Source organism: Lepidochelys kempii, chromosome 7, assembly GCF_965140285.1.
Source record: "Lepidochelys kempii isolate rLepKem1 chromosome 7, rLepKem1.hap1, whole genome shotgun sequence".
In the NCBI taxonomy this organism is placed as follows: domain Eukaryota; kingdom Metazoa; phylum Chordata; order Testudines; family Cheloniidae; genus Lepidochelys; species Lepidochelys kempii.
This window is the reverse complement of record NC_136386.1, coordinates 103,673,894-103,699,074: the sequence shown is the minus strand read 5'-3', so window position 1 is coordinate 103,699,074 and position 25,181 is coordinate 103,673,894. Positions and strand designations below refer to the sequence as shown.

The 25,181-nt window shown below is 41.5% G+C and overlaps 1 protein-coding gene across 1 annotated transcript; it reads right to left on the bottom strand.

Annotated features, from left to right (window-relative positions):
* Nucleotides 1-733: 733 nt before the first annotated feature.
* On the bottom strand, nt 734-10,004 carry TEX36 (testis expressed 36). The gene is made up of 4 exons (XM_073354958.2): nt 9,882-10,004; nt 7,221-7,352; nt 3,597-3,677; nt 734-1,442 (listed from the first exon to the last, which is right to left on the bottom strand). The coding sequence occupies exons 1-4, from the start codon at nt 9,930-9,932 to the stop codon at nt 1,212-1,214; spliced, it is 495 nt and encodes a 164-aa protein (XP_073211059.1). The 5' UTR covers nt 9,933-10,004; the 3' UTR covers nt 734-1,211.
* Between the last annotated feature and the right edge of the window lie 15,177 nt (nt 10,005-25,181).

Sequence of the window (25,181 nt, the reverse complement as noted above, 5' to 3'; positions counted from 1 at the left end):
AGCTGTGTAGGGCACCAGGAAATTTGGGGCATCACATTTCCTGGTGCCCTGCACAGCTGCATGCTGCTCCGGCCTCTGCTCTGCCTCTTCCCCCCGGCCTCCGCCCCAGCCCTGCCCCCACTCCCCTGAGGACTGCTGCAGGGGTCAGGCCTGCACTCACCACGTGGTAAGTGGAGCGCCCCAGCCCCAGCCTGATCCACTCCTCTGGCTCCCAGCCTTGGGAGTGCTGGGGGGGGGGGAGAACCTCCCCCCAGCACTCACCGGCAGCAGGGCTGGGAGCCAGAGGAGTGGAGCAGGCTGTGGGCTGGGGCCAGAGGGTGGTTTCCACCCTGCCCCCAGCCCCTCCCTACGGAGGCCTGGGGCCCCACACAGCCCCCCAGTGGGGGGGGCTGCGTAGGGCACAAAAATGGCTGGGGACAGCCCTGATTGCCCCCTATGTTACTGGTTCCATTGCTGGAGGAGCTTCTGCAGCAGCAGAGACAGGGACCATGATTTGTGCCCAAAAGGCATAAATCAATTTCAAATTATACTGTACAAGTATATTTACTGTGGCCCATATCCACAAAAGGACTTAGGCACCTAACTCCACTTTAGGCACCTACGTCCAAAATTTAGGCACCAGAGAACCTCAAAACCCCTGCTTGGCTGCTGCCTAACCCAGTAGGTGCCTAAAATCCCTCAGTGCCTAAATTTTTTCCCCTTGGTGCCTACGTTTCTGCCTTACACCCTAGCCATCTGAGTGAATATCTCATGCCTAAGCCCCAGATGATCCTCAAACCAGGTGAAGATAGGTGGAGGGAAGCCTATCTCGACCAATCTGGTAGGTGAGCTCAGAGTAACATTTAAGTCCCCTTGTGGTTCTGGGCCTGCCTCTCTTCTTCCAATATTGCTATTTTAAAAAATGTAACTATACAAAGACAGCTATATTTTACCTCCCAATGTTGTGATTCATTACTTTATTGTGACTTATGTTTCATAGTAATTTTAGTTTCCAGCAAAACTGAAGAATTTTCAAACAGCAAGATAATTGCTAATTTCAATGAACCTGCCAACTGTAAATATTTGCAACATGTTCCGCAGTATCCATTTTACATAGATATTTATTCCATCGTGTGTTTGAGGGGTAAGAATAGTTCAGACCCAGAGAAAGGATATTGATCAGTCTCAGTAGTTACTAAATAAGGAGTTCTGCAATTAACATGGTGGTTTGACTACATGTGTTTTTCATTCTCAGGAATAGATGTATAAGTGTAGCACATTTTCAAGTGCTGTTTTGGATATCGTCTACAAAAAGGACGTCTGGTATCTTGATCACCTATGAATGATGTTTGATAAATGGTAAAACCATCATGACTGCTAGGAATGTACTCATGTGCCCATAGACAGAAGTTTTGTGAATTCTGTTGCCTTCTTTCTGGTTCAACCTTCTTTCGTCCTACGTTCTAGGAAAAAGATTGAAGGAAAAACTGATGAAAATGTACATTTCAGGATCACAGTTTCACTGTTAAAGTTTGGAATGTTAGGAAAGAAATCCTCTACTTTGTCATGGAGCAGTTAAAAATTAAAGAAGAACTTACCAAAGTGATTATGAGAACCACTACTGATCTGCTGCAAGCAGTTAGGTTATAAATAATATTCTCAGACGTACCAATATATACCTTTCTGGTAGCATGATTAACTATGCTGGTGCACAGACAAAGGAAAACCAGAAACAGACATCTTGACTTTTGATCTATTATTATGAATAAAATAATAATTATTTACATTCCTATAGCACTTTATCTATTCAAAGTGCAGTACTAAATCAATGAATCCTCATAACAGCCCACTGAGTCAGGTAAATAACATTATTTCTGGCTTACAGATAAACATACAAAGTGTAAAACCAAGTTTTTCAAAAGTGTCCCTTACTTTTGTGTGCCAAACTTGAGACCAGAGAGTCTGATTCTTCTTATGTGATGAACCCACAACTCACACTGAACTCCCACTAGAGTTCCTTGTGATCAGCGTCTCTTAAAATTATCAGGCATTGATTATAGCACACTGGGCAAAAGAATTAAAGATTTTCAACATTAATGAATGCTTTTGGAAATCTGGGCCAAAGAGTTGCCGAAGCTCACAACTTCAGTAATTTCAGTAGCAGAGCAGGAATCAGAACACAGGAGTTTCTGACTCCCTACTCTGTACACTATCTAGTAGATCATGCTGTCTTTTTTGTTGTCATAGAAACATATCAACATTCCAAAAAGGAAAAAAAATCAAAATTAAAATTATTACACATGCAAACATAAAAGAAAAAAGAGGAAACTTTAAAAATTCACTCAGAATGGTGGTTCCCTTAACACAGTGGTTCTCAACCATGGGTACGCAGAGGTCTTCCAGGGGGTACATTAACTCATCTAGATATTTGCTTAGTTTTACAGCAGGCTACATAAAAAGCACGAATGAAGTCAGTACAAACTACAATTTCATAGAAACAAAATGAGAAAGTAAGCCATTTTGCTGTGACACTTTGTATTGTTATGTCTGATTTTGTAAACAAGTAGCTTTTTAAGTGAGATGAAACTTGGGGTATGCAAGACAAATCAGACCCCTGAAAGGTCAGAACCACTGCCTTAAGATACCTTTAAACACATATCCTATAAGCTTCTCTAGTCTACTAAACTTCCAGGCAGAGCAGCTACATAGAGAGGCCCCTATAACTCTTGCTCACCACAGAGGTAAGCTCCATGTTAGCTCCAAATAAGCTGGGAGAAATGGGGTTGTGCCAGAGGGGCACATGATCTATGCTTGTGCAGATCTAGAGTCTGGAATAGCAAAGCAGCCTTTATTACAGCCCCACAGACTGTAACAAGGTATGCTACTATCAAAGCAGAGTACATTAAAACACAATATGGAACTTTTAGTGCATGGTAGCAGGGTCCACATGGACAGTTAGTGCATAGCAGGCTAGTGCGCTGTAGATTTACACCCTAGCTTGCCATGCACTAACTGTTCGTATAGACATGTCCAGAGAGGCTGTGCTGCAGTCCTGAAGCTTGTTCATAGGTTGTTTCTTACAATCCCTACTTAATTGCCTACAAAAAGACCATTTATTCTAACTTTTTGTGAGAAGAGATGAATTTCACCAACACAGCAGTGTGAGAATACTTCCAAAATTCTTGCTTCCAAAACAGAATGCCAGATTTGCATTTGCACACCAAGCAATCACTGTGTCCAGATTAAAAATCAGTATAAAAACACTTTTGCAAGTGGTTAACTCATAAACCTGTAGACTAAGAGAAAGTGACATGATTTGGGCTGCTATGCTCCACAAGAAGTCAATTATGTATGTATCACTCCGGCCAGATACATGTTATTCCGGGTATCTGTAAATGTCATATTATATTGTTATGAGGATTCAGAAGACATACCCATATGTCATTACACATAAGAAGTTATGTCCCAACAATCTGTGCATGTTATCATTGGTGTTTACTGTGCATTTTCTGTCTTCACCTTTTTGAGCATCCATGAATTTTGCAAGAATATTGTGTTTAATCTCTGGCAGGTTGAGAGATATGAACTTGCTGATTTTCTCAGTGCTGGATACTCACAAAATCAAAGTACTCTCCCACATTCTGTAAACAATTCCTGTTGTCATGGGTTGAAAATGGAAAGTGATTTTTTACAGCTTTCTGAAAAAGAGATAAAGAAAAGATAAGTTATAATATACCTTATGCCATCTGTGTGTGCTATAATCTTAGTTCGCATTTTCTGACAGATGCAAAAATTATGTTTTTATTAACAAAGGCATTATCTGTTAAATCTTCTTCCACATGGCTTTATTCCTGCAAAACTGGCTCTCTGTATTTTTCTCCAAAATATCAGAATTTAATATTCTGAACATGCACACGATTAATTGCAAACTTCCAAATCAGAGAAACCATATTCTCTATAGAAGCATCAAGATATTACAGAAATGTAAAAACTTTTTTGTGTGGCTCATTAGTGAGCCCACAATAAATGAAAGTTGAACTACACAAGGGAACTCAAAACTGAGTTAATCTGAGATTTATGTGTTGAATGTCATCCAGTAACCAGGCTCTGGGAGCCCATTAAACACAGAATTAGTTTTTAAACTCACCTTTTGCGCATACTTTTTATCCATTTTGTAAACCACTACAAAAAAAAAATGACTAAAAAAGCATCTGAAAATGCATGAACAGAATTGTAGGAAAGTAATAAATTTAATAATTTACAAATTAATTGTGCATTATATAAAGTTTCAGTCCTATGTGTATAAAATGGTTAAAATATGAAATTTCAAAAACTATTCTGGACTACTAGACTTGTCCTTTTTGTTTCCCTAAGCACCATCTTTCGGTTTTGTGTTGGTAACTTTCTGTTCATTTTTACAACTTCTCTAATGATTTTTACACTTAATACGGAGGCAGGAATATTCCAGTTTATAACTGTAGATCTTCATCTCCAGAGGGCGTATCGAGTTTTACTGTGCTATAATACAAAAGCTATTTGAAATAAATTGTGGTTTGTAACAGAAAATATAAATCAATTATAAAGAAAAATATAATTATGGTCCCAATCTTGAAGAACAGGCAGATGCCAGAGTCTACCTGCATGGAATCAGCTGCAGGATCAGAGCCTAGATTATAACTGAAGATCTCCATTTGGTACACTTTATAGATCTTGGTTTGGTCTTGTGCTGTGTGCCTCATGACCATATAATCTCTTATATAAATTCAACTAGTCTGTAGCCACACATGCTTTTTGCTTAATTATAGATCTATAGTACTTTTCAAGGGTCCAATTCTATAGCTACTCCATGCATAGAACTCCTAGTGAAGTCAATGGGATTTTCATAAACAGATCAGCTACACCATGAATATCCCTCTAAGCCCAATTTTGCAAATAGTTATGCACCGGAGTTGTGTTATGCCTGTGAGTACTCCCACTGAGTTCAGTGGGACTACTCACGTGTACTTGCTTACAGGATCAGGGCCCTAGGTAATGTCTCCTGGATGGATAAAATGCACAGAGCTACCACTGAAACACATCAGTGTGGTTAAGACCCAGTCATTAACACCTTTACAAAGGAATAGTGAGTTTATTTATAGTTTTTATATGGTGTGGGAAAATTGAAAAACAAAAGATACATATATATTGAATAATGTCTCTGGGAACTATTTAACAAATTAACTACAGCAAAAAAAAGCTATAGTAAAAATAGTTTTAAGATTACAGCAAAGTAAGAACAATGAATAATATAATCTAAGTACGAACTGTATTCCTGCCTCTGAAAAAAGTAATTAACCTCACAGCCAGGAAGTTCCCTTACACAGAGAGATTAGAGACAGTCAGCTCTGGCACACAGTGACCTTCCAACTCCTTTCAAACTGAAACAGTTTTCATCTGCAGGGTTTTTTTTAAAAGTCAAAGCAACACAAACTTTCTCAAACTGTGTTTTTATGACTTCACATTCCAGTCTCTTTAATATATCTTTCTACTGACATTGTTCTAATCCATCATAAATGGATGAAAGGGCCATCATTAATTCTTCGGGACAGTGAAAACAGCTACACAAAATAAATGGATGTCACAACAACATATGAAAGGTCATATGAGTATGGACCAATGGCCCAGCTATCCTGGTATTCTTTCTCCAACAGTAGCCAATGCCAGATGCTCCAGAGAAAGGTATAAAATCCCCATAATGCACTGTAACCTTCTAGTCCTCTCCTCACTATTCCCAAACTCCCCTCCTAACTACTCCCTTTTAGTCAAATTCTGCTCTTAATACACTGAGGTCAGTGAAGTTACTCTGGTTTTAAACAAGTATAAATGAAGTAGAATTTGGCCTCTGGTCTCATGTAATATGAAGATGCCACCTCCTCAGGGAGGACAAGAGAAATCATCAAGAAAACTACAGAGTTGTTCGGTGGAGGGGAAGGAATTTTGCCCTACGGAGAGCCAGAGACAAACTGATGACAAACTGCAACAAAGGATGCAGTTGGTTGTCTCTCTCAGATTAAATATGCCAGCTTCCAAAAAAGCATACTGGATAAACCCAAACAGTGGTGTTCAATGAAACCAAGACATTCAACGCTTTAGGAAAGTGGGCTAAGTTCCCTACTTTCTGAGGGACAGGGATCTGAGTATAAGACAGCCTGCCTTCTAGAACTGGAGCCCAGTGTGCTATGTATGCTGCAGATTCTGAAACTTTACACTAAGTAGAACATTAGTCTAGTTGAGGAGTAAAGTTATCCAAAACTGGCACTATGTGAGCTAATTATGGCTTTCTTTTGCTTTAGTATGATATCTTGTTAAAATGATAACATTCACCAGATATTAAGAGCAATCTATAAATAATTAATATGAACACAACTACCATTAATTCTGCCTTTATGGACTCAGAAATCAGGACATTCTAAAAATTAAGATTGTTGACACAAAGTAAATGTGGCCCCAAAGCACATTCTATATATTTTATGGTATGTACTAAGTGTTGCCCTTACAAAAAGCATAAACAGAAAATACTCTACATGAGCAATGTCGCACAATTAATGTTGTGGGTACAACTTTAACTTTGAAATTTCCTGCATTTGGAGTGCATTCAGGTTCCACTGGTCTTTTAAAAGAAGGGAAAAAAGCAAGGGTCTGCATGCATGGATTCAATTGTAGGATCATGTGCATGCATGAAACTGTCACCTTTAAATGTTCATAACTTGAAAAACATTGCACTGATTATTTTGAAACTTGGTTTGATTTCTTACTCTCAGTGAAGTATTTAAAAAAAATAAGTCAAGTTTGAAATTTCTGGCTTTAAGGGTTTCAGTTAGCAAAACAAACTTCCTCAAGGGAATACATATTTCCTACACAATTCAAAATTGCTTACCAGATTTCAATCAAACCTTCATCCATACATATTTTATCCACATTTGTTGGACTGAGACCAATTATAGTACATTTCAGCACATAAAGAATTTGTTTCAGAAAGTTATCATCACTAACAAAAATAGCAATAATTTGAACAACAGTATATCTTGGGATAAATTTTTCCTTATCACAAATGACAAACAACTTATTCCCTTAAGCATGAAGACTGAAAGCCATTACACTTTTTATGTTAGTTCTTATTCAGATAATTTAGTAAGCATTTACTCAATAACATCCCGCAGCAAGGAGTTCCATAAGTCAATTATATATCCACAATAACTAACCTGCTCCCGAATTTTGTATACTAGTGGCAATCTCTTCTCAATATACTGAACCTCTTCTGGATTTTGTACCTGTTTTAGCATATAGTCTGTGATCGATTCGGGTTGACTATGGAATAATCCAAGGTGCGGGAACTAGAAAATATAAATGTTTTGATCCAGAAAACAAACACATCAGCATCAGAGAAGCAGTTATTTTTATTATTTTTATTTTCATTTATTTTTATTATTTGTATTAAGTAGCACTTGGGGCCCCAGTCAGGATCGGGATCCCACTGTGCTACCACCATACAAAACACAGAAGAGAGCACAATCCTTGCCTTGAGGAGCTTCTGATGTAGATACATAAAATAGATGAAGGAAGGAGAAAGGGATGTAACATACAAAGAGCATATTTAGAATGATGGGTTGCAAACATCCTGTTAGTTCTGCAGGGGTTTTTCTGAAAGTCGATTATGTAGTGGTAGTTAATGTTGCAGGAGCATCCTTTACACAGCCACAGCTGCAAGGTTGTTATCTTTACTATTACTGCTGCTCTTGCTGCTATATGGAAAGATACTGGACATGATGGCACTAAGCACCTTGCAGGAGATACTAGCACATTATAGGTTCAGGATCTTAGAACCTGCATGAGGAAGCAAAGCACTCGTGGAAAGTGTGTGTACATACATTCACAGTGCTGAGGAGCCTAGACCTCAGCAACAGTAAGATCAAGCTGCTGCTGCTGCTCCTCTTGTGTAACCTATAATTGAGACAAGTATAAGGTAGAATTCTCCTGGAGGAGAAATAGAAAATTACCTATAAGTAAAAAGAAAGATGAGGATTCAAGGCAGCTTAGAAACATGGAAAAAAATCTGTTGAAAATGTGCTCTGAACGTAGAGATTTTTTGTGAAAGTCTAAGAAAGTTGCAAAGGAAAAATGGATCTAGGTTTATAAAGTGATGTTTAGTATGTCTTTACAGATTGATTTCTAAACCCATATGGAACAGCACACCAGAGGGTGATGAGATTGTGATATTAAAAGTTATTCAATCAATTTCAATAACTGTAAAATTAATCTCACTTCTTTCTATGTTGCTGTCCTATTCATGAAAATGTTGCAAAAAGCTTCCAGTGGGAAAGGGGAAGCACTTTTAAAAAATGTTTCATGTGGATTTAACATCAACAGCTCCAGCATGTAACTTGATAATACCCTTGTCATCACAAACTAATTACAAATAGAAATTAATAATAATCATAGAATATCAGGGTTGGAAGGGACCTCAGGAAGTCATCTAGTCCAACCCCCTGCTCAAAGCAGGACCAATCCCCAATTTTTGGCCCAGATCCCTAAATGGCCCCCTCACAAATTGAACACTCAACCCTGGGTTTAGCAGGCTAATGCTCAAACCACGGAGCTATCCCTCCTTTCCAAATCACTTCACTTTGGGGCAACTTTTTGAAAATGTAAACTAATTAATCCACATGCTGTGATGTAAGGAAATAATCATGATTATCTCCATTCAGAGAAGTGGAAAGAGAGAGATTAAAGGTGCTCTATAAAGAAAACACTGGTGTTGTGTTTCTTTCTGTTTCTTTATCACCTATAAAAAAGATCTGAGCACACCAGAAATATCAGTAATGTCAAGACTTCCCAGACTCTTCCTTTTTTGGTTGAAAAATTTGTTTGACTCTGAAATGTATACTGTTAGCTGTCTTGGTCCTTAGTAGGAGTAGAGGAATTGAATCCTCCAATATCTTTTTCATTGAAAAGTTTCAGTTAAACAAGTATTAACAAAAACAAAGTTAGAGATAGGGCACAATTTTAGTCAAACTAACTCAAGTAACTAGGTTTCCTTTTCTTGGTATTGGTAATGTCAATATCTCAGACCACAGAGTAGGTTTGGTTGAAAAATTCTCAACAAAACTGTTTTTTAAATGGAATAAAATAAAACATTTTGCATTCTTTCCAAAGAAGATTTTGTTGTATCATTCAAATATTTTGGCCAAAACCTTTTGGTTAGTGAGTTTTCTGCTGAAAACTGGAAAATTCCAGGGGATCTGTCAATGAAAACGAAAGGCTTGTTTTTGTTTGCTTCCATCAAAAATTGTCAGGGGGTGGACAGGAGGGGACATAGTCGGACCAGTTTTAACAGATGCCTGCCAGGGTAGACAAGGCCTGGATGGATTTCTATAAAGGACAAAGACAAAAGCATCCTCACGGGCCTTCTTCCCCTGTCCCAGGGAGAACGCAGCCTCACCGCCACGCTTCCTCTTTGCGGGGCCCGGTTAAGAAACGTGCCCACGGCCGCCGAGCTGCTCAGGGGCAGGGAGGCCGGTGGGGCTCAGGGCCGTGAGCCAGCCGGATGCTGGCCCGCGCTCTTTAAAGCCAGCACGCTGGCTGACCGGGGCCAAACCCTCCCGCCCGCTGATGGGGCGCTCTGCCAGCCCCGGGGCTGCTGCGAGCCTGGAGCAACCGGGGCGGTTGCTCGCCCGCTTCCCAGCGATGAGCTGCCCCCGCCGGGACCAGCGCGTGCCGCTGCTGGTGCCACGGCACCGGGCTGGGCTCTGCGCCCGCTCCCCACGGGCGGTTATTCCTGCCCGGCGCGAAGGGGGCTGGTTCGGGTCCTGCTTGGCCGGGGACAGACGCCGGGTCGCCCCCGCGCCCCCCCGCCGGTCTCTCACCCAAGCGCCGTCCCGCGCAGTGCTGGGATTGGCCAACCTGCCTTTGGGCATCGCTGGGCCCGGGCTGCCGCCGCTCCCCGCAGTGCTGCGCCGCCAGCCTGCGGCCTCAGCCGCCGGACAGTGGTTGCCATAGACACCGGCCCGCCCCGCGACCCCTGGAACTCCGGGGGCCCGCAGTTCCCCCGCCAGCGGAACGCCCCCCCCGCGGGCTGAGCGAGACCCCCCATGTTAAAGGCTGGGGAGGCCCTGCTACGGGGGAAGGAAAACGCCCTGGATTAGGGGGACCCCACGCCTTAAAAGGGACGGAGGAGATCCCCAGCGGATGAGAGAGGTTCCCATTTAAGGGGATTGAGGAAGCCCTGCATCAGGGGATGGGGGCGACTCTCACTTATAGACCATAAGTGACAGCCTCCCCCATAATCGTAAGTTATGGTTGGGGAGACCTCAGGGAGGAGGTGGAGATCCTTGTGGGTGCAGGAGACCCCCCTCCCTCATTCTGGCACAGGGAGAGAGACCCCTTTTATGGTTGGTGAGACCTTGCTATTCATCACCTGTAGGACCCCTTATTCTGAGGGGGGGTACCTGTGGGGGTGAAGACTCCATCTTCTGGGGGTAGGAGAGACCCCCCCCCATTGTGTGGATGCCTTCCCCAAAGTGAAGGATCAGGGAGAATGGGGGGGCTTATCCCCATACAAGGAGGATACATTTGTTCTAAACTCCTCTCCTTTGGGAAAGGAAAGGTCCTATACCTTATTTAAAGGAAGCTATTTTAAAATTCAGGAATCAGCTAAGAAAACATCAGTGGGGTCATTTTCCTTTGTCCTTCTATGTACTTTGTGATATGAGTCTGTGCAACACTTTAAGTGGTTCAGGCTGTATGTACACCAAGAAGCTTTGTGTAACATCAACCAAGTTATATTATGAATCTCCTGCATGTTCATTTATGTAAATCAAGCTGTCATGGGGTTCTGATATTTCAGTGAGGTCCAGGTCAACACACAAGTGAAGACAAAACCATTTTTTCCTGTGTTCCAACGCAGCTGCACAAAAATGAGATAAAAAAACAAAATCTTGGACAGTCTCTTGAAAAAGGCAATAGAGACTCTGAAACATGTTTAATTTGTTTAGAACCAATAAAGTATTTTAAAACAAGCATTTCAATAACATTTTACAATCTGGATGATAATATCTGTAGAAAAAAGAAAGAATTCTAACCCTAAAAACAAGGACACTTGAAAGCAGTATGGCTGTCACAATGTTAGGATATCATGTTAGTCATCCTGTGGAACTCCTTGCCTGAGGAGGTTGTGAGGGCTAGGACTATAACAGACTTTAAAAGAGAACTGGATAAATTCATGGAGGTTAAGTCTATTAATGGCTATTAGCCCGGATGGGTAAGGAATGGTGTCCCTAGCCTCTGTTTGTCAGACGGTGGAGATGGATGGCAGGAGAGAGATCACTTTACCATTACCTGTTAAGGTTCACTCCCTCTGGGGCACCTGGCATTGGCCAGTGTCAGTAGACAGGATACTGGGCTGGATGGACCTTTGGTCTGACCCAGTATGGCCATTCTAATGACTGAAACAGAAACAATACAAAAATTCCAATCAGATAAAATATTACTTGATTTAGAAAAAATATAGCTATAACAGTGATTAATGTTAAAAAGTCAACATCTAGCTTTTTTATAAGTAAAAATTATTTATAAGCAGAACATTAGCCGTGGAAATAAGCTCTCTCTCCCTGCCTTTTTTTTCTTGCTATTTTTTCCCCCTATGAGAGTGTTTGTGCACTCAGCTGTGGCTACTTCCACAATTAAATTTTGTTATACTAATTGTTGCCATAGGATAGTGCTGTGTATAAAACAGGTGCTGTTTTCTCACCAATGTATTGTCTGTGAGATAAATTTCTGTGTACTTATATTGAATTGTTTTAGACTTACACACATCTTAATTGAATACATTGTATACAGTGTTCATTTTAAAAAATCTCAGTTTCTTAGATGTGCAAAAAAAATGGAAAACCAGTTTATAATGCAGATGAATATGCAAGGCTACTTGCTGGAAAAAAAAGCAAGAGATTAAGGAAGTGTAAAAGATGACCTACCAAATTTCAATATTAACAGAAGTGAAGGAAAATATTACATACTACAGCCCCAATTCTGCAAGAATTTATGCACATGCTTAACTTAATGCACTGTGAGTAGTCTGATAAAGTTCAGTGGGACAACTCCAGCATCACCAAATCCAAGTGTTCAAAAATCATGAGTAAGGTCCAAAAAAAAATCATGGTATTGACTTAAAATAAATCACAAGATTTAAAAAAATAATAAATTTAAGGGCCTTGTATTTATTTACCTTCTAGCTTTGAGCCTGTAAAGTTAACATTTTCAAGCTTTTCTCTGTAACTATGAGGGCTAGAAACTTATTTTTTTAAATAAATAAATAAAATAAAAGCTGAGAGTTTCAAAAAATAACAGGACTCCAAGAGCTGGTATTTTAAGAAAGACATCAAATATCACAAATCTTGTGATTAAAATAGTGAGATTATGTCATCGTGCATAGTCAAGCATGTGCATACATTTTTGCAAGATCAGGACCTAAATAAATACTCAGCACCCAGTAAGGACGTTTTCATCATACTCAACATCTTACCAGTTCAAGTGAATAGGAAGGAAGTAAACAATATTTTGAACCACCACTGCTTTTAGAACAATTTTAGGGAAAGTTTTCAAGTTAGATTATAAATGTCCATATGAACAATGGCATAATTAAGTTATGAATCTAACAATTAAGTTAAGTGCAGGTGAGCAGATAAACAGAGATCCACACTGTGAAAATTAACATTAATAGGATTTTAGTGATTTTGAGATAACTATTATTATAACCATGAGTCAGATGGGGAGATGCAGCTTTATCTTATTTAGATGACATCACATCTTTGATCTGAAAATTTTCTTTGACTGTTCTCCAACAACACTTGTTTATGTATGTGAAGATTTATTTACTGTTTAACCATCTGTTTAAAAGATTTATCTAAACATTCTCCCATTTATTTGTAACTTTTAAGAATACTTTATGCACCACAAATTTAAACCTTCCCCAATCTACTTTCCTATTTTCTTTTTCATTAGTGCAAATTTATTTAAAATAGATCTGCAATGTACAAACACATCTTGTTTTCCACCATTGATTTTGACAGAATGAAATTTTATTGTGCTCTTCATAAAACTTAATTTATGTGATACATAGTTTTAAAGTTATAGTCAAAATACAATATCCTTTCATTACTGTATGACATTTGTTCCTTAGTTAACATATTAGCCTGCCATTCTATGTTGAAAGCTATAACAAACAATTGCATTACTTCTTGTGAATATGTACCTTGGTAATGTTGCTAAAAGTGTAGAAAAAACCCTGCTGAAATGGTAAAAGAACTTAACAATAGTAGGCAATGATTGGCTTCCCCATCCAGTCCGTAGTTCCACCACGCAATGTGAGTCCTTGAAGCAAACTCTGCCATGGATGACTCAGGATGTCCTGATTAGCTCATTATTTCTGTTTAGGCAACTTGAGGCTGGCATCCCAAAAATCCATAGGTCCATATCATGCCATCTGCTTTTAAACCTGTGATTCAAAACAAAAGCCTGCAGCTGCCTTTAAAATGTCACTCAATTTACTAGAAAACTACAACTCTGGCAAAGCTGGTCTGCCCATGATTAAGTTATATACTCATTACAAAACTCACCCCAGAGATGGCACCCTTGTGACAATGCCAGTCTTGGAGGCTAAGGATAATCAACGAACACTCATCACTAGTAATCTATGAAAAATAGGGTTGTGGCACATTACTACCACTGCCTGTGCTGTATGTGTTAAAAGTGGAAACAGAAAGGACCTCAGTTTCTTGTCCTTTTGGAACGAAACCTTTCATGGGCACTATATTTACTTTTAAAAACAAATTATTCATCTCATATAGCAGAATTTATGCAACATGAAGCTCCCTCTTGTGAAATTGGTGATTTTTGGCACCAACACCTTCAATTCTAAAATTATACTCTAAAGGAAAATCCTTCATAATTAGAGATGTAAATGTACACAAAGGGTCCAGTTCAGTCCTCAAATACATCTGTGTAACTCTCACTGAAGTCAATAATCAAATCTTGAGAGTTTGCTGTTAGCATTAAGGAGCCCAGGATTTGGCACACAGAGAATTATATGTGACTCGCTGATGGCAGAATATGGTCCAAACATTATAACAACTACAATGCAAGGTAACAGGTAAATAAGAATTCTATATTGGATGTACATCTTTCATCAGTCTTTTAAATTATTGAATTATTATGTTACTAAATACAGAGAGAAAGAAAATAGTGGTGTGTTAGGTGATCGTATCTAAGTTTAGACCATATTCCAACTAAAACCAAAGAAATTAAATGAAAAAACCTATATGATTTTAATTAAACTGGTGTAATTTGGGTGTGGCTCTACTGATTTTAAGGTAGCTACTCCAGAGTTACGCTGGAGTACCTGAGATCTGAATATCATCTTTTGCCTTTTCTCTTCTTCTTACCATGACATTTTTATGCTGCGCACCACAGCTAGACCAGCTTATGACATCCTTTGTATCACACAATACCCTCTTTCTTTGAGTTCTCTTTTGCTTAGCTTTCTTTACTACTCTCCTTCCAAATGTTGTCAAGGCCTATCCATGAGCTGGGTTATTTTATTGTTATTATATTGGTCTGAATGAAGCTTCTTATATTTCATAAAGTCTACCAAGGGATCTTTTGGAAGGCAAACTAGCAAGTAGAAATCAAAACCATTTGTGATGAATCAAGCATTTCCCTTTTGTACGTTGATTTGTCTCTTTTCTATCATTTTGTTGTTGCAGATTATGACATTAATTTTTTCATTTAGTACTTTGAAGGGGTGTGCATACAATTTGTGCCAGACCACTCTTACAGTTTTATTGCTAAAGTTTAAATCATGTTTTGTTTTGTTTTAAGGGAGCTGGGGTTGGACTTTCCACTCAGTCCTTTAGGACAGGGGCAGGCAAACTTTTTGGCTTGAGAGCTGCATCGGGTTTCTGAAATTGTATGGAGGGCCGGTAAGGGGAGGCTGTGCCCCTGGGGACCCCTGCTGCATCCACCTCCCCCCCTGCTCTCAGTCCCCTGACCGCCCCCGGACCCTCTGCCCCTAACTGCTCCCCGTGGCCCCATCTAACCCCCCCTCTTCCTGACTGCCCCCCGGGATCCCTGCCCCATCCAACCACCCCTTCTCCCTGACCACCCCCAGATCCCCTGCCCCTAACTGCCCCTCATCACCCCATCCAACCCCCCTCTCCTTCCTGATTGCCCCCCCGGGGACCCCTGCCCCATCCACCCCCCTTGCTCCCCGTTTCCTAACCGCCACCCGCCGCCCCATCCAACCCCTCCTCTCCTTCCTGACTGCCTCCCCGGGACCCCTGCCCCATCCAACCATCCCTTCTCCCTGACTGCCCCAGACCCTCTGCTCCTAACTGCCCCCCCACCCCATCCAATCCCTTCTCTCCTTCCTGACTGCCCCCCCAGACTCCTGCCCCCATTGAACCCCCCTGTTCCCCGCCCTCTGACCGCCCCAACCCATATCCACACCCCTGACCACCCCCCAAACTCCCCTGCCCTCTATCCAACCCCCACTGCCCCCTGCCCCCTTACCGAGCTGCCTGGAGCACTGGTGGCTGGCAGCGCAGCTGCACCAGGACAGGCAGCCGTGCAGCGCAGCACAGAGCACTGGGTCAGTCCGGGCTCTGCATCCCCCCCGCCCAGAGCATTGCGCCGGTGGTGTGGTGAGGTGAGGCTGTGGGGGAGGGGGCACAGCAGAGGATAGGGCTAGCCTCCCGGACCAGGAGCTCAGGGGCCAGGCAGGATGGTCCCGCAGGCCAGATGTGGCCTGCGGGCCGTAGTTTGCCCACCTCTGCTTTAGAACATTAGAAATTGTTTCTCCTATATTCCTTCACACTGTGCCTATAGTGGATTTGCTTGTGCTCAAACCATAGGCTTGTTCCTCCTCTCAATCACATCTGATTTACACTAGTGTAATTCCATTAACTTCAGTAGAGTCACTCTCAATTTACCTGGGTGTAAATAAGAGAACTGGCCCCATATCTTCAGGCTGTTCTAGGGTTTTGACAGCTCTTTCCCTGCTCCATGCTTCTATTGCAGCAGTTAATGTAAGAACGAAGAAGAAGCTGTTAAAAATCATTTGGCTAGTTTAGCCAGTAAGTGTGATTCTATTATATTTATAGTGTCTAAGGAGACATGATAACACCATTTCTATATTAATGCTTCTTTCTCTATCTTCTTGCTACCACACACTGGCACAGCAAGATTTAGATTTTGTAGATAGGGGGCTTGAATGTTGAAGGATGAATGTTGGGAAACATTGTGGTTTATATTATAGGAAATATAAATAATAGTAATAAAGAAAACAGAGTCAGGGAAGGCTCTACACTATAGCTGTGGATGAGATTTTCAGTCTTAATAGGTCTAAGTTCACTTATGTTGTCTCAGTATCTTTCTGAAATATTTGTAATACTTGTTTAGCTCTATCCTTTATAGGGGAGCAATTAGAGTTCACTTATCCATTAGTGCTGTATTATTGGTAACACATTACACATTAGACACAGTATGTCATGAAAACAAGACACTGAGCAAGGAAATAAATTGGAGAGAGTTCAGAGAAGAGCTACGAGAATGATTAAAGGATTAGAAAACATGCTGCACACCGTGATAGTCTCGAAGAGCTCTTTCTAATTAGTTTAACAAAGAGAAGGTTAAGGGGTGACTTGATTACAGTCTAAAAGAATCTAGACTTCTTTTAGATATTTAATAATGTACTCTTCAGTCTCGAAGAAAAAGGTATAACATGATCCAATGGCTGGATGTTGAAGCTAGACAAATTCAGACTGGAAATAAGGTGTAAATTTTTGACAGTGAGGGTAATTAATAACTGGAACAATTTACCAAGGGTTATGATAGATTCTCTATCATTGACAATTGTCATAAATATAAAGGGAAGGGTAATCACCTTTAAATCCCTCCTGGCCAGAGGAAAAATCCTTTCACCTGTAAAGGGTTAAGAAGCTAAAGGTAACCTCGCTGGCACCTGACCAAAATGACCAATGAGGAGACAAGATACTTTCAAAAGCTGGGAGGAGGGAGAAAAACAAAGGGTCTGGGTCCGCCTGTGTGATGCTTTTGCCAGGGACAGAACAGGAATGGAGTCTTAGAATTTAGTAAGTAATCTAGCTAGATGTGTGTTAGATTATGATTTCTTTAAATGGCTGAGAAAATAGCGTTGAATAGAATGAATATTCCTGTCTGTGTGTCTTTTTTGTAACTTAAGGTTTTGCCTAGAGGGATTCTCTATGTTTTAAATCTAATTACCCTGTAAGGTATTTACCATCCTGATTTTACAGAGGTGATTCTTCTTACTGTTTCTTCTATTAAAATGTTTCTTTTCAAGAACTGAATGCTTTTTTTATTATTCTAAGATCCAAGAGTTTGGGTCTGTGGTCACCTATGCAAATTGGTGAGGATTTTTACCAAATCTTCCCCAAGAAGTAGGGTAAACGGTTGGGAGGATTTTTGGGGGGAAAGACGTTTCCAAACAACGCTTTCTCAGGAACCCAGAGAAACGTTTGGTGATGGCAGTGGAAAACCAAGGGTAAAATAGTTTGTATACTGGGGAAGTTTTAACCTAAGCTGCTAAAAGTAAGCTTAGGAGGTTTTCATGCAGGTCCCCACATTTGTACTTTAGAGTTCAGAGTGGGGAAAGAACCTTGACAACAATATTTAAATCAAGACTGGATGTTTTTCTCAAAGATATTCTCTAGGAATTCAGAAGTTCTATGGTCTGTGTTGTACAGGAGGGCAGATTAGATGATCACAATGGTCCCTTCTGGCTTTAGAATCCATGAATCGCTGAAATCAGGAAAACTATATTTTTAAGTAGGGCTAGCAAGCGATTAAAAAAATTAATCGCAATTAATCACAGGATTAAAAAAATTAATCGTGATTAATCGCGCTGTTAATAATAGAACAGAATTTAATTAAATATTTTTAGATGTTTTCTACATTTTCAAATATATTGATTTCAATTATAACACAGAATACAAAATGTACAGTGCTCACTTTCTATTTATTTTTATTACAAATATTTTCACTGTAAAAAACAAAAGAAATAGTATTTTTCAATTCACCTCATACAAGTACTATAGTGCAATCTCTTTATCATGGAAGTTGAACTTAAAACTGTAGAATTATGTGCAAACAGATAACTGCATTCAAAAATAAAACAATACAAAACTTTAGAGCCTACAAATCCACTCAGTCCTACTTCTCGTTCAGCCAATTGCTCAGACAAACAAGTGTGGTTACAATTGGCAGGCGATAATGCTGCCTGCTTCTTGTTTACAACATCACTTGAGAGTGAGAATAGGCGTTCACATGGCACTGTTGTAGCCAGCATCGCAAGATATTTACATGCTAGATGCGCTAAAGATTCATATGTCCCTTCATGCTTCAACCACCATTCCCGAGGACATGCGTCCATGCTCGATACTGATCCAAATCAGTGTGGACTGATGCATGTTCATTTTCATCATCTGAATCAGATGCCACCAGCAGAAGGTTGATTTTCTTTTTTGGTGGTTCAGATTCTGTAGTTTCTGCAACAGAGTGTTGCTCTTTTAAGATTTCCGAAAGCATGCTCCATCCACACCTCGTCCTTCTCAGATTTTGGATGGCACTTCAGATTCTTAAACCTTGGGTCGAGTGCTACAGCTATTTTTAGAAATCTCACATTGGTACCTTCTTTGCGTTTTGTCAAATCTGCAGCAAAAGTGTTCTTAAAAAGAACATGTGCTGGGTCATCATCCGAGACTGCTATAACATGAAATATATGGCAAAATTATGCTCTTGTTCCTTGAAGTTGTGTTGATGAGGGTGGTACTTTGAGAAATTCTGTCTACACAAGACAAATGCAGTCAGGATGACTCAAACAGCACAGCTTATGCCTGCTGCAGAACAGTGCAATGTGGGCTCCTTTCTACACCTGTCTCCAGGCACACAAGGGAGGTTGACCTCACCAATTTACGGGCCTTGGAGGTTCATTAAGTGCACTAGCCACATTTCCTTTTGTACTCAGGAAGCACTATCAGCAACACGGTCCTTTTGTCATACATATGAATGTACTGTGGGAAAATAGGCTTAAATAGAGACTGGGAGTGGCTAAGTCATTATGCAAGGTAGCCTATTTCCCCTTGTTTTTTCCTACCCCCCACCCCCCCAGACGTTCTGGTTAAACTTGGATTTATGCTGGAAATGGCCCACCTTGATTATCATACACATTGTAAGGAGAGTGGTCAGTTTGGATGAGCTATTACCAGCAGGAGAGTGAGTGTGTGTGTGTGTGGGGGGGGGGTGAGAAAACCTGGATTTGTGCTGGAAATGGCCCACCTTGATTTTCATACACATTGTAAGGAGAGTGGTCACTTTGGATAAGCTATTACCAGCAGGAGAGTGGGGTGGGAGGAGGTATTGTTTCATGGTCTCTGTATATATGTCTTCTGCAGTTTCCACAGTATGCATCCGATGAAGTGAGCTGTAGCTCATGAAAGCTTATGCTCAAATAAATTGGTTAGTCTCTAAGCTGCCACAAGTACTCCTCTTCTTTTTACTGTGGGGAAAAGACTCCCTATTTCCTCATATAGTTCTAATACACTCACAAAAGACTATCAAGAATCTATCCCCAGACTCAACATAAAGAACTCTCTAGCTTATTGAACTCATTCACTCTAGCTTGACAATGCCATATAATTCCATAAGGGCCAACTCCAATACCCAATGAAGTCAACAGAAAGACTACCATTGACTTAATTGGGCTTTGGATCAAGCCCTAATATTCTCCACCTCTACAGCAATCAGTCAGTGGGCCCTGTGTAAAACCTAGCAGAGATATCTTAAGGCCTGTTTATTCTTTGTACCCTCCCCCCGCCAGCATCCTAGTTATGGATACGGAGGCTTCTTTCTAAACTTTACAGGCCTCCCCTAAGCAGAGACTGCAGATGTGCTCAATTATGATTTCATTATGCTGACAAATGTCTACTCTAAGAAACAAGGAGATCACAAAAGTCAATTACACACAATCTAAAAGCAATACAATGCAGGTCGCTGCAGGAGAAAAGCTAGTATATTAATTTAATATGAATAATAATTTCATTTTCATTAATAAACTCACTGTACTCAAACGTATTTAAACAATGCTATTTTTGAGTATTCAGTTAAAATACATATCTTTTCCAGAAAACATCTAACCAAACATAGAGCAATATTTCCTCACACGCTTCACAATGACCCATCATTTCTCTAACCTCTCTCCCTGTGTCCCCATGTATTTTGTAACCTCTGAGATGACCACATTAGCACAAAAGGAAGGAGAGGCCAACAAAATTACGTTTGTGTATGAAATGCAATTTCTGTGAAGTTAAACCTAAACTGTATAAAATGAGCAAACAAGTTACAATATTGTTTTTATGTGAAGCTATTCACGATACAATTTTAAATTACATTTTGAGCTTAAACTGTGTCAGTTTGCACCACCTACTGGTATTTATTGCTTACACTCAATCTTGAAACATCTGTCCATGAAAAACCTTCTAAGAAGCTAGTTACATTTGACAGATCTTAAATAATCCTTAGGATCCCAACCATTTCCTAAAACAAGCTGGTTGGAAGCCAGTTCATCTAACAAAATTAGTATATTGTACAGCTCGCTTCTGAAATACAGGAATGATTAAAACAATAGTGCCAGCCAATGAGATACAAATGTAGGTTTTCAAAGGCACTTATTCTGGGCGTAATTCTGCTCCCATTTAAATCAGATTTTAATGGGAGTGTGTTAGGCCAATGCTGAGCACCACCTGTGTATTAAAAGGAATACAGGAATCAATATATATATATATACTAAGGTGCCACAAGTACTCCTTTTCTTTTTGCGAATACAGACTAACACGGCTGTTCCTCTGAAATATATATTATCAGTTGTTAAAGTAAAAGATTCAACTAGGCAACCAGAAAATTACAAGAATCCTAAGAAAACAAGATAATAAGTTTAACATGTTCCACAGCAGTTAAAAAAAGAGAAATCACCCATTGAAAATATGATAGTTTTATATTAATAATCATCATGTCATTAATGTCCTAGGGATGGGGGTTCCACGACCACCGCTCCCAAGAGAAGGAGGCAGGTAGTGGTGGTTGGGGACTCTATCCTCAGGGGGACTGAGTCATCTATCTGCCGCCCCGACCAGGAAAACCGAGAAGTCTGCTGTTTGCCAGGAGCTAGGATTCATGAAGTGACGGAGAGACTGCCGAGACTCATCAAGCCCCTGGATCGCTACCCCTTCCTGCTTCTCCATGCGGGCCCCAATGATACTGCCAAGAATGACCTTGAGCAGATCACTGCAGACTATGTGGCTCTGGGAAGAAGGATAAAGGAGTTTGAGGAGCAAGTGGTGTTCTCGTCCATCCTCCCTGTGGAAAGAAAAGGCCTGGGTAAAGACCGTCGAATTATGGAAGTCAACGAATGGCTACGCAGGTGGTGTCGGAGAGAAGGCTTTGGATTCTTTGACCATGGAATGGTGTTCCAAGAAGGAGGAGTGCTAGGCAGAGACAGGCTCCACCTAACGAACAGAGGGAAGAGCATCTTCGCAAGCAGGCTGGCTAACCTAGTGAGGAGGGCTTTAAACTAGGTTCACCGGGGGAAGGAGACCAAAGCCCTGAGGTAAGTGGGGACGTGGGATACGGGGAGGAAGCACAAGCAGAAGAGCGCGAGAGGGGAGGGCTCCTGCCTCATACTGAGAAAGAGGGACGATCAGCGAGTTATCTCAAGTGCCTATACACAAATGCAAGAAGCCTGGGAAACAAGCAGGGAGAAATGGAAGTCCTGGCACAGTCAAGGAATTATGATGTGATTGGAATAACAGAGACTTGGTGGGATAACTCACATGACTGGACTACTGTCATGGATGGATATAAACTGTTCAGGAAGGACAGGCAGGGCAGAAAAGGTGGGGGAGTTGCATTGTATGTAAGAGAGCAGTATGACTGCTCAGAGCTCCGGTACAAAACTGCAGAAAAACCTGAGAGTCTCTGGATTAAGTTTAGAAGTGTGAGCAACAAGGGTGATGTCGTGGTGGGAGTCTGCTATAGACCACCGGACCAGGGGGATGAGGTGGACGATGCTTTCTTCCAGCGACTAACGGAAGTTACTAGATCGCAGGCCCTGGTTCTCATGGGAGACTTCAATCACCCTGATATCTGCTGGGAGAGCAATACAGCGGTGCACAGACAATCCAGGAAGTTTTTGGAAAGTGTAGGGGACAATTTCCTGGTGCAAGTGCTGGAGGAACCAACTAGGGGCAGAGCTCTTCTTGACCTGCTGCTCACAAACCGGGAAGAATTAGTAGGGGAAGCTAAAGTAGATGGGAACCTGGGAGGCAGTTGCCATGAGATGGTTGAGTTCAGGATCCTGACACAAGGAAGAAAGGAGAGCTTTGACGGACCCTGGACTTCAGAAAAGCAGACTTTGACTCCCTCAGGGAACTGATGGGCAGGATCTCCTGGGAGAATAATATGAAGGAGAAAGGAGTCCAGGAGAGCTGGCTGTATTTTAAAGAATCCTTATTGAGGTTACAGGGACAAACCATTCCGACGTGTAGAAAGAATAGTAAATATGGCAGGCGACCAGCGTGGCTTAACAGTGAAATCCTTGCTGATCTTAAACACAAAAAAGAAGCTTACAAGAAGTGGAAGATTGGACAAATGACCAGGGAAGAGTATAAAAATATTGCTCAGGCATGCAGGAGTGAAATCAGGAAGGCCAAATCACACCTGGAGTTGCAGCTAGCAAGAGACGTTAAGACTAACAAGAAGGGTTTCTTCAGGTATGTTAGCAACAAGAAGAAAGTCAAGGAAAGTGCGGGCCCCTTACTGAATGAGGGAGGCAACCTAGTGACAGAGGATGTGGAAAAAGCTAATGTACTTAATGCTTTTTTTGCCTCTGTCTTCACAAACAAGGTCAGCTCCCAGACTGCTGCACTAGGAAGCACAGCATGGGGAGGAGGTGGCCAGCCCTCTGTGGAGAAAGAAGTGGTTTGGGACTATTTAGAAAAGCTGGACGAGCACAAGTCCATGAGGCTGGATGCACTGCATCGGAGAGTTGGTGGATGTGATTGCAGAGCCATTGGCCATTATCTTTGAAAACTCATGGTGACTGGGGGAGGTCCTGGATGACTGGAAAAAGGCTAATGTAGTACCCATCTTTAAAAAAGGGAAGGAGGAGGATCTGGGGAACTACGGGCCAGTCAGCCTCACCTCAGTCCCTGGAAAAATCATGGAGCAGGTCCTCAAGGAATCAATTCTGAAGCACTTAGAGGAGAGGAAAGTGATCAGGAACAGTCAGCATGGATTCACCAGGGGCAAGTCATGCGTGACTAATTTAATTGCCTTCTATGATGAGATAACTGGCTCTGTGGATGAGGGGAAAGCGGTGGACATGTTATTCCTTGACTTTAGCAAAGCTTTTGACAGTCTCCCACAGTATTCTTTTCAGCAAGTTAAAGTAGTATGGGTTGGATGAATGGACTATAAGGTGGATAGACAGCTGGCTAGACTGTCGGGTTCAACAGCTAGTGATCAATGGCTCCATGTCTAGTTGGCAGCCGGTCTCAAGTGCAGTGCCCCAAGGTTTGGTCCTGGGGCCGGTTTTGTTCAATATCTTCATTAATGATCTGGAGGATGGCATGGATTGCACCCTTAGCAAGTTTGCAGGTGACACTAAACTGGGAAGAGAGGTAGATACGCTGGAGGGTAGGGATAGAATACAGAGGGCCCTAGACAAATTAGAGGATTGGGCCAAAATAAATCTGATGAGGTTCAACAAGGACAAGTGCAGAGTCCTGCACTTAGGACGGAAGAATCCCATGCACCGCTACAGACTAGGGACCGAATGGCTCGGCAGCAGTTCTGCAGAAAAGGACCTAGGGGTTACAGAGGATGAGATGCTGGATATGAGTCAACAGTGTGCCCTTGTTGCCAAGAAGGCCAATGGCATTTTGGGATGTATATGTAGGGCCATTGCCAGCAGATCGAGGGACGTGATTGTTCCCCTCTATTCGACATTGGTGAGGCCTCATCTGGAGTACTGTGTCCAGTTTTGGGCCCCACACTACAAGAAGGATGTGAAAAAATCAGAAAACATCCAGTGGAGCGCAACAAAAATAATTAGGGGACTGGAACACATGACTTATGAGGAGAGGCTGTGGGAACTGGGATTGTTTAGTCTGCAGAAGAGAAGAATGAGGGGGGATTTGATAGCTGCTTTCAACTACCTGAAAGGGGGTTCCAAAGAGGATGGATCTAGACTGTTCTCAGTGGTAGCTGATGACAGAACAAGCAGTAATGGTCTTAAGTTGCAGTGGGGGAGGTTTAGCTTGGATATTAGGAAAAACTTTTTCACTAGGAGGGTGGTGAAGCACTGGAATGCGTTACCTAGGAAGGTGGTGGAATCTCCTTCCTTAGGAGTTTTTAAGGTCAGGCTTGACAAAGCCCTGGCTGGGATGATTTAGTTGGGGATTGGTCCTGCTTTGAGCAGGGGGTTGGACTAGAGGACCTCCTGAGGTCCCTTCCAACCCTGATATTCTAGGATTCTATGATTATCATCATTAACATGCCTTAATTCCAGCCAGGTAATGGAAACACAAGATATTCATTTAGGTTCTTTTCCATTGCAAAATAAATACATACATTAAAATAAATTTCCTACATGTCATAGCCAAAAAAAAGCAAAAAATACATTTGCCCAACTGTAGTGAGAATACTGAAGGCAGGACTGTTGCTGGCCTGCACAGGTGCACAAAGAGTGGATGGGTGAAAGGAACCTTCTCCCTGCTGCTCACAACCTTGATGGATGGTGTGAGTTACAATCTCAGTCTCTGCACCCGTGCAAGGACAAGAAACGTCTACTGGCAGCAGTATTAGACCGTCAAAGATGTAGGGAACACAAGGGTGTATCACGGGCGTGCCTATTCAGTAACACCAGCTAAGGGAGCTGAACCAGAGTTGGGAGGAAAACACATGGCCCCCTGTTAAAGGTTAACACAGATCCTGCTGTGTACTCTCCCACCAGTAATCTGGCAGAGGCAGTAAGAATGCTCTCCCTATCTAGATAACTTATACTGGCTCCATCTTGCCAG

Excerpts from the sequence above, each read along its gene's own strand:
- TEX36 (XM_073354958.2), bottom strand. The coding sequence starts at position 9,932 with ATGCCCAAAGGCAGGTTGGCCAATCCCAGCACTGCGCGGGACGGCGCT. Across the intron at positions 7,353-9,881 it reads CTGCGCGGGACGGCGCTTGG|TTCCCGCACCTTGGATTATT; the intron begins GTGAGAGACCGG and ends TATATTTTCTAG. Across the intron at positions 1,443-3,596 it reads TGGGAGAGTACTTTGATTTT|AACGTAGGACGAAAGAAGGT; the intron begins GTGAGTATCCAG and ends TCTTTTTCCTAG.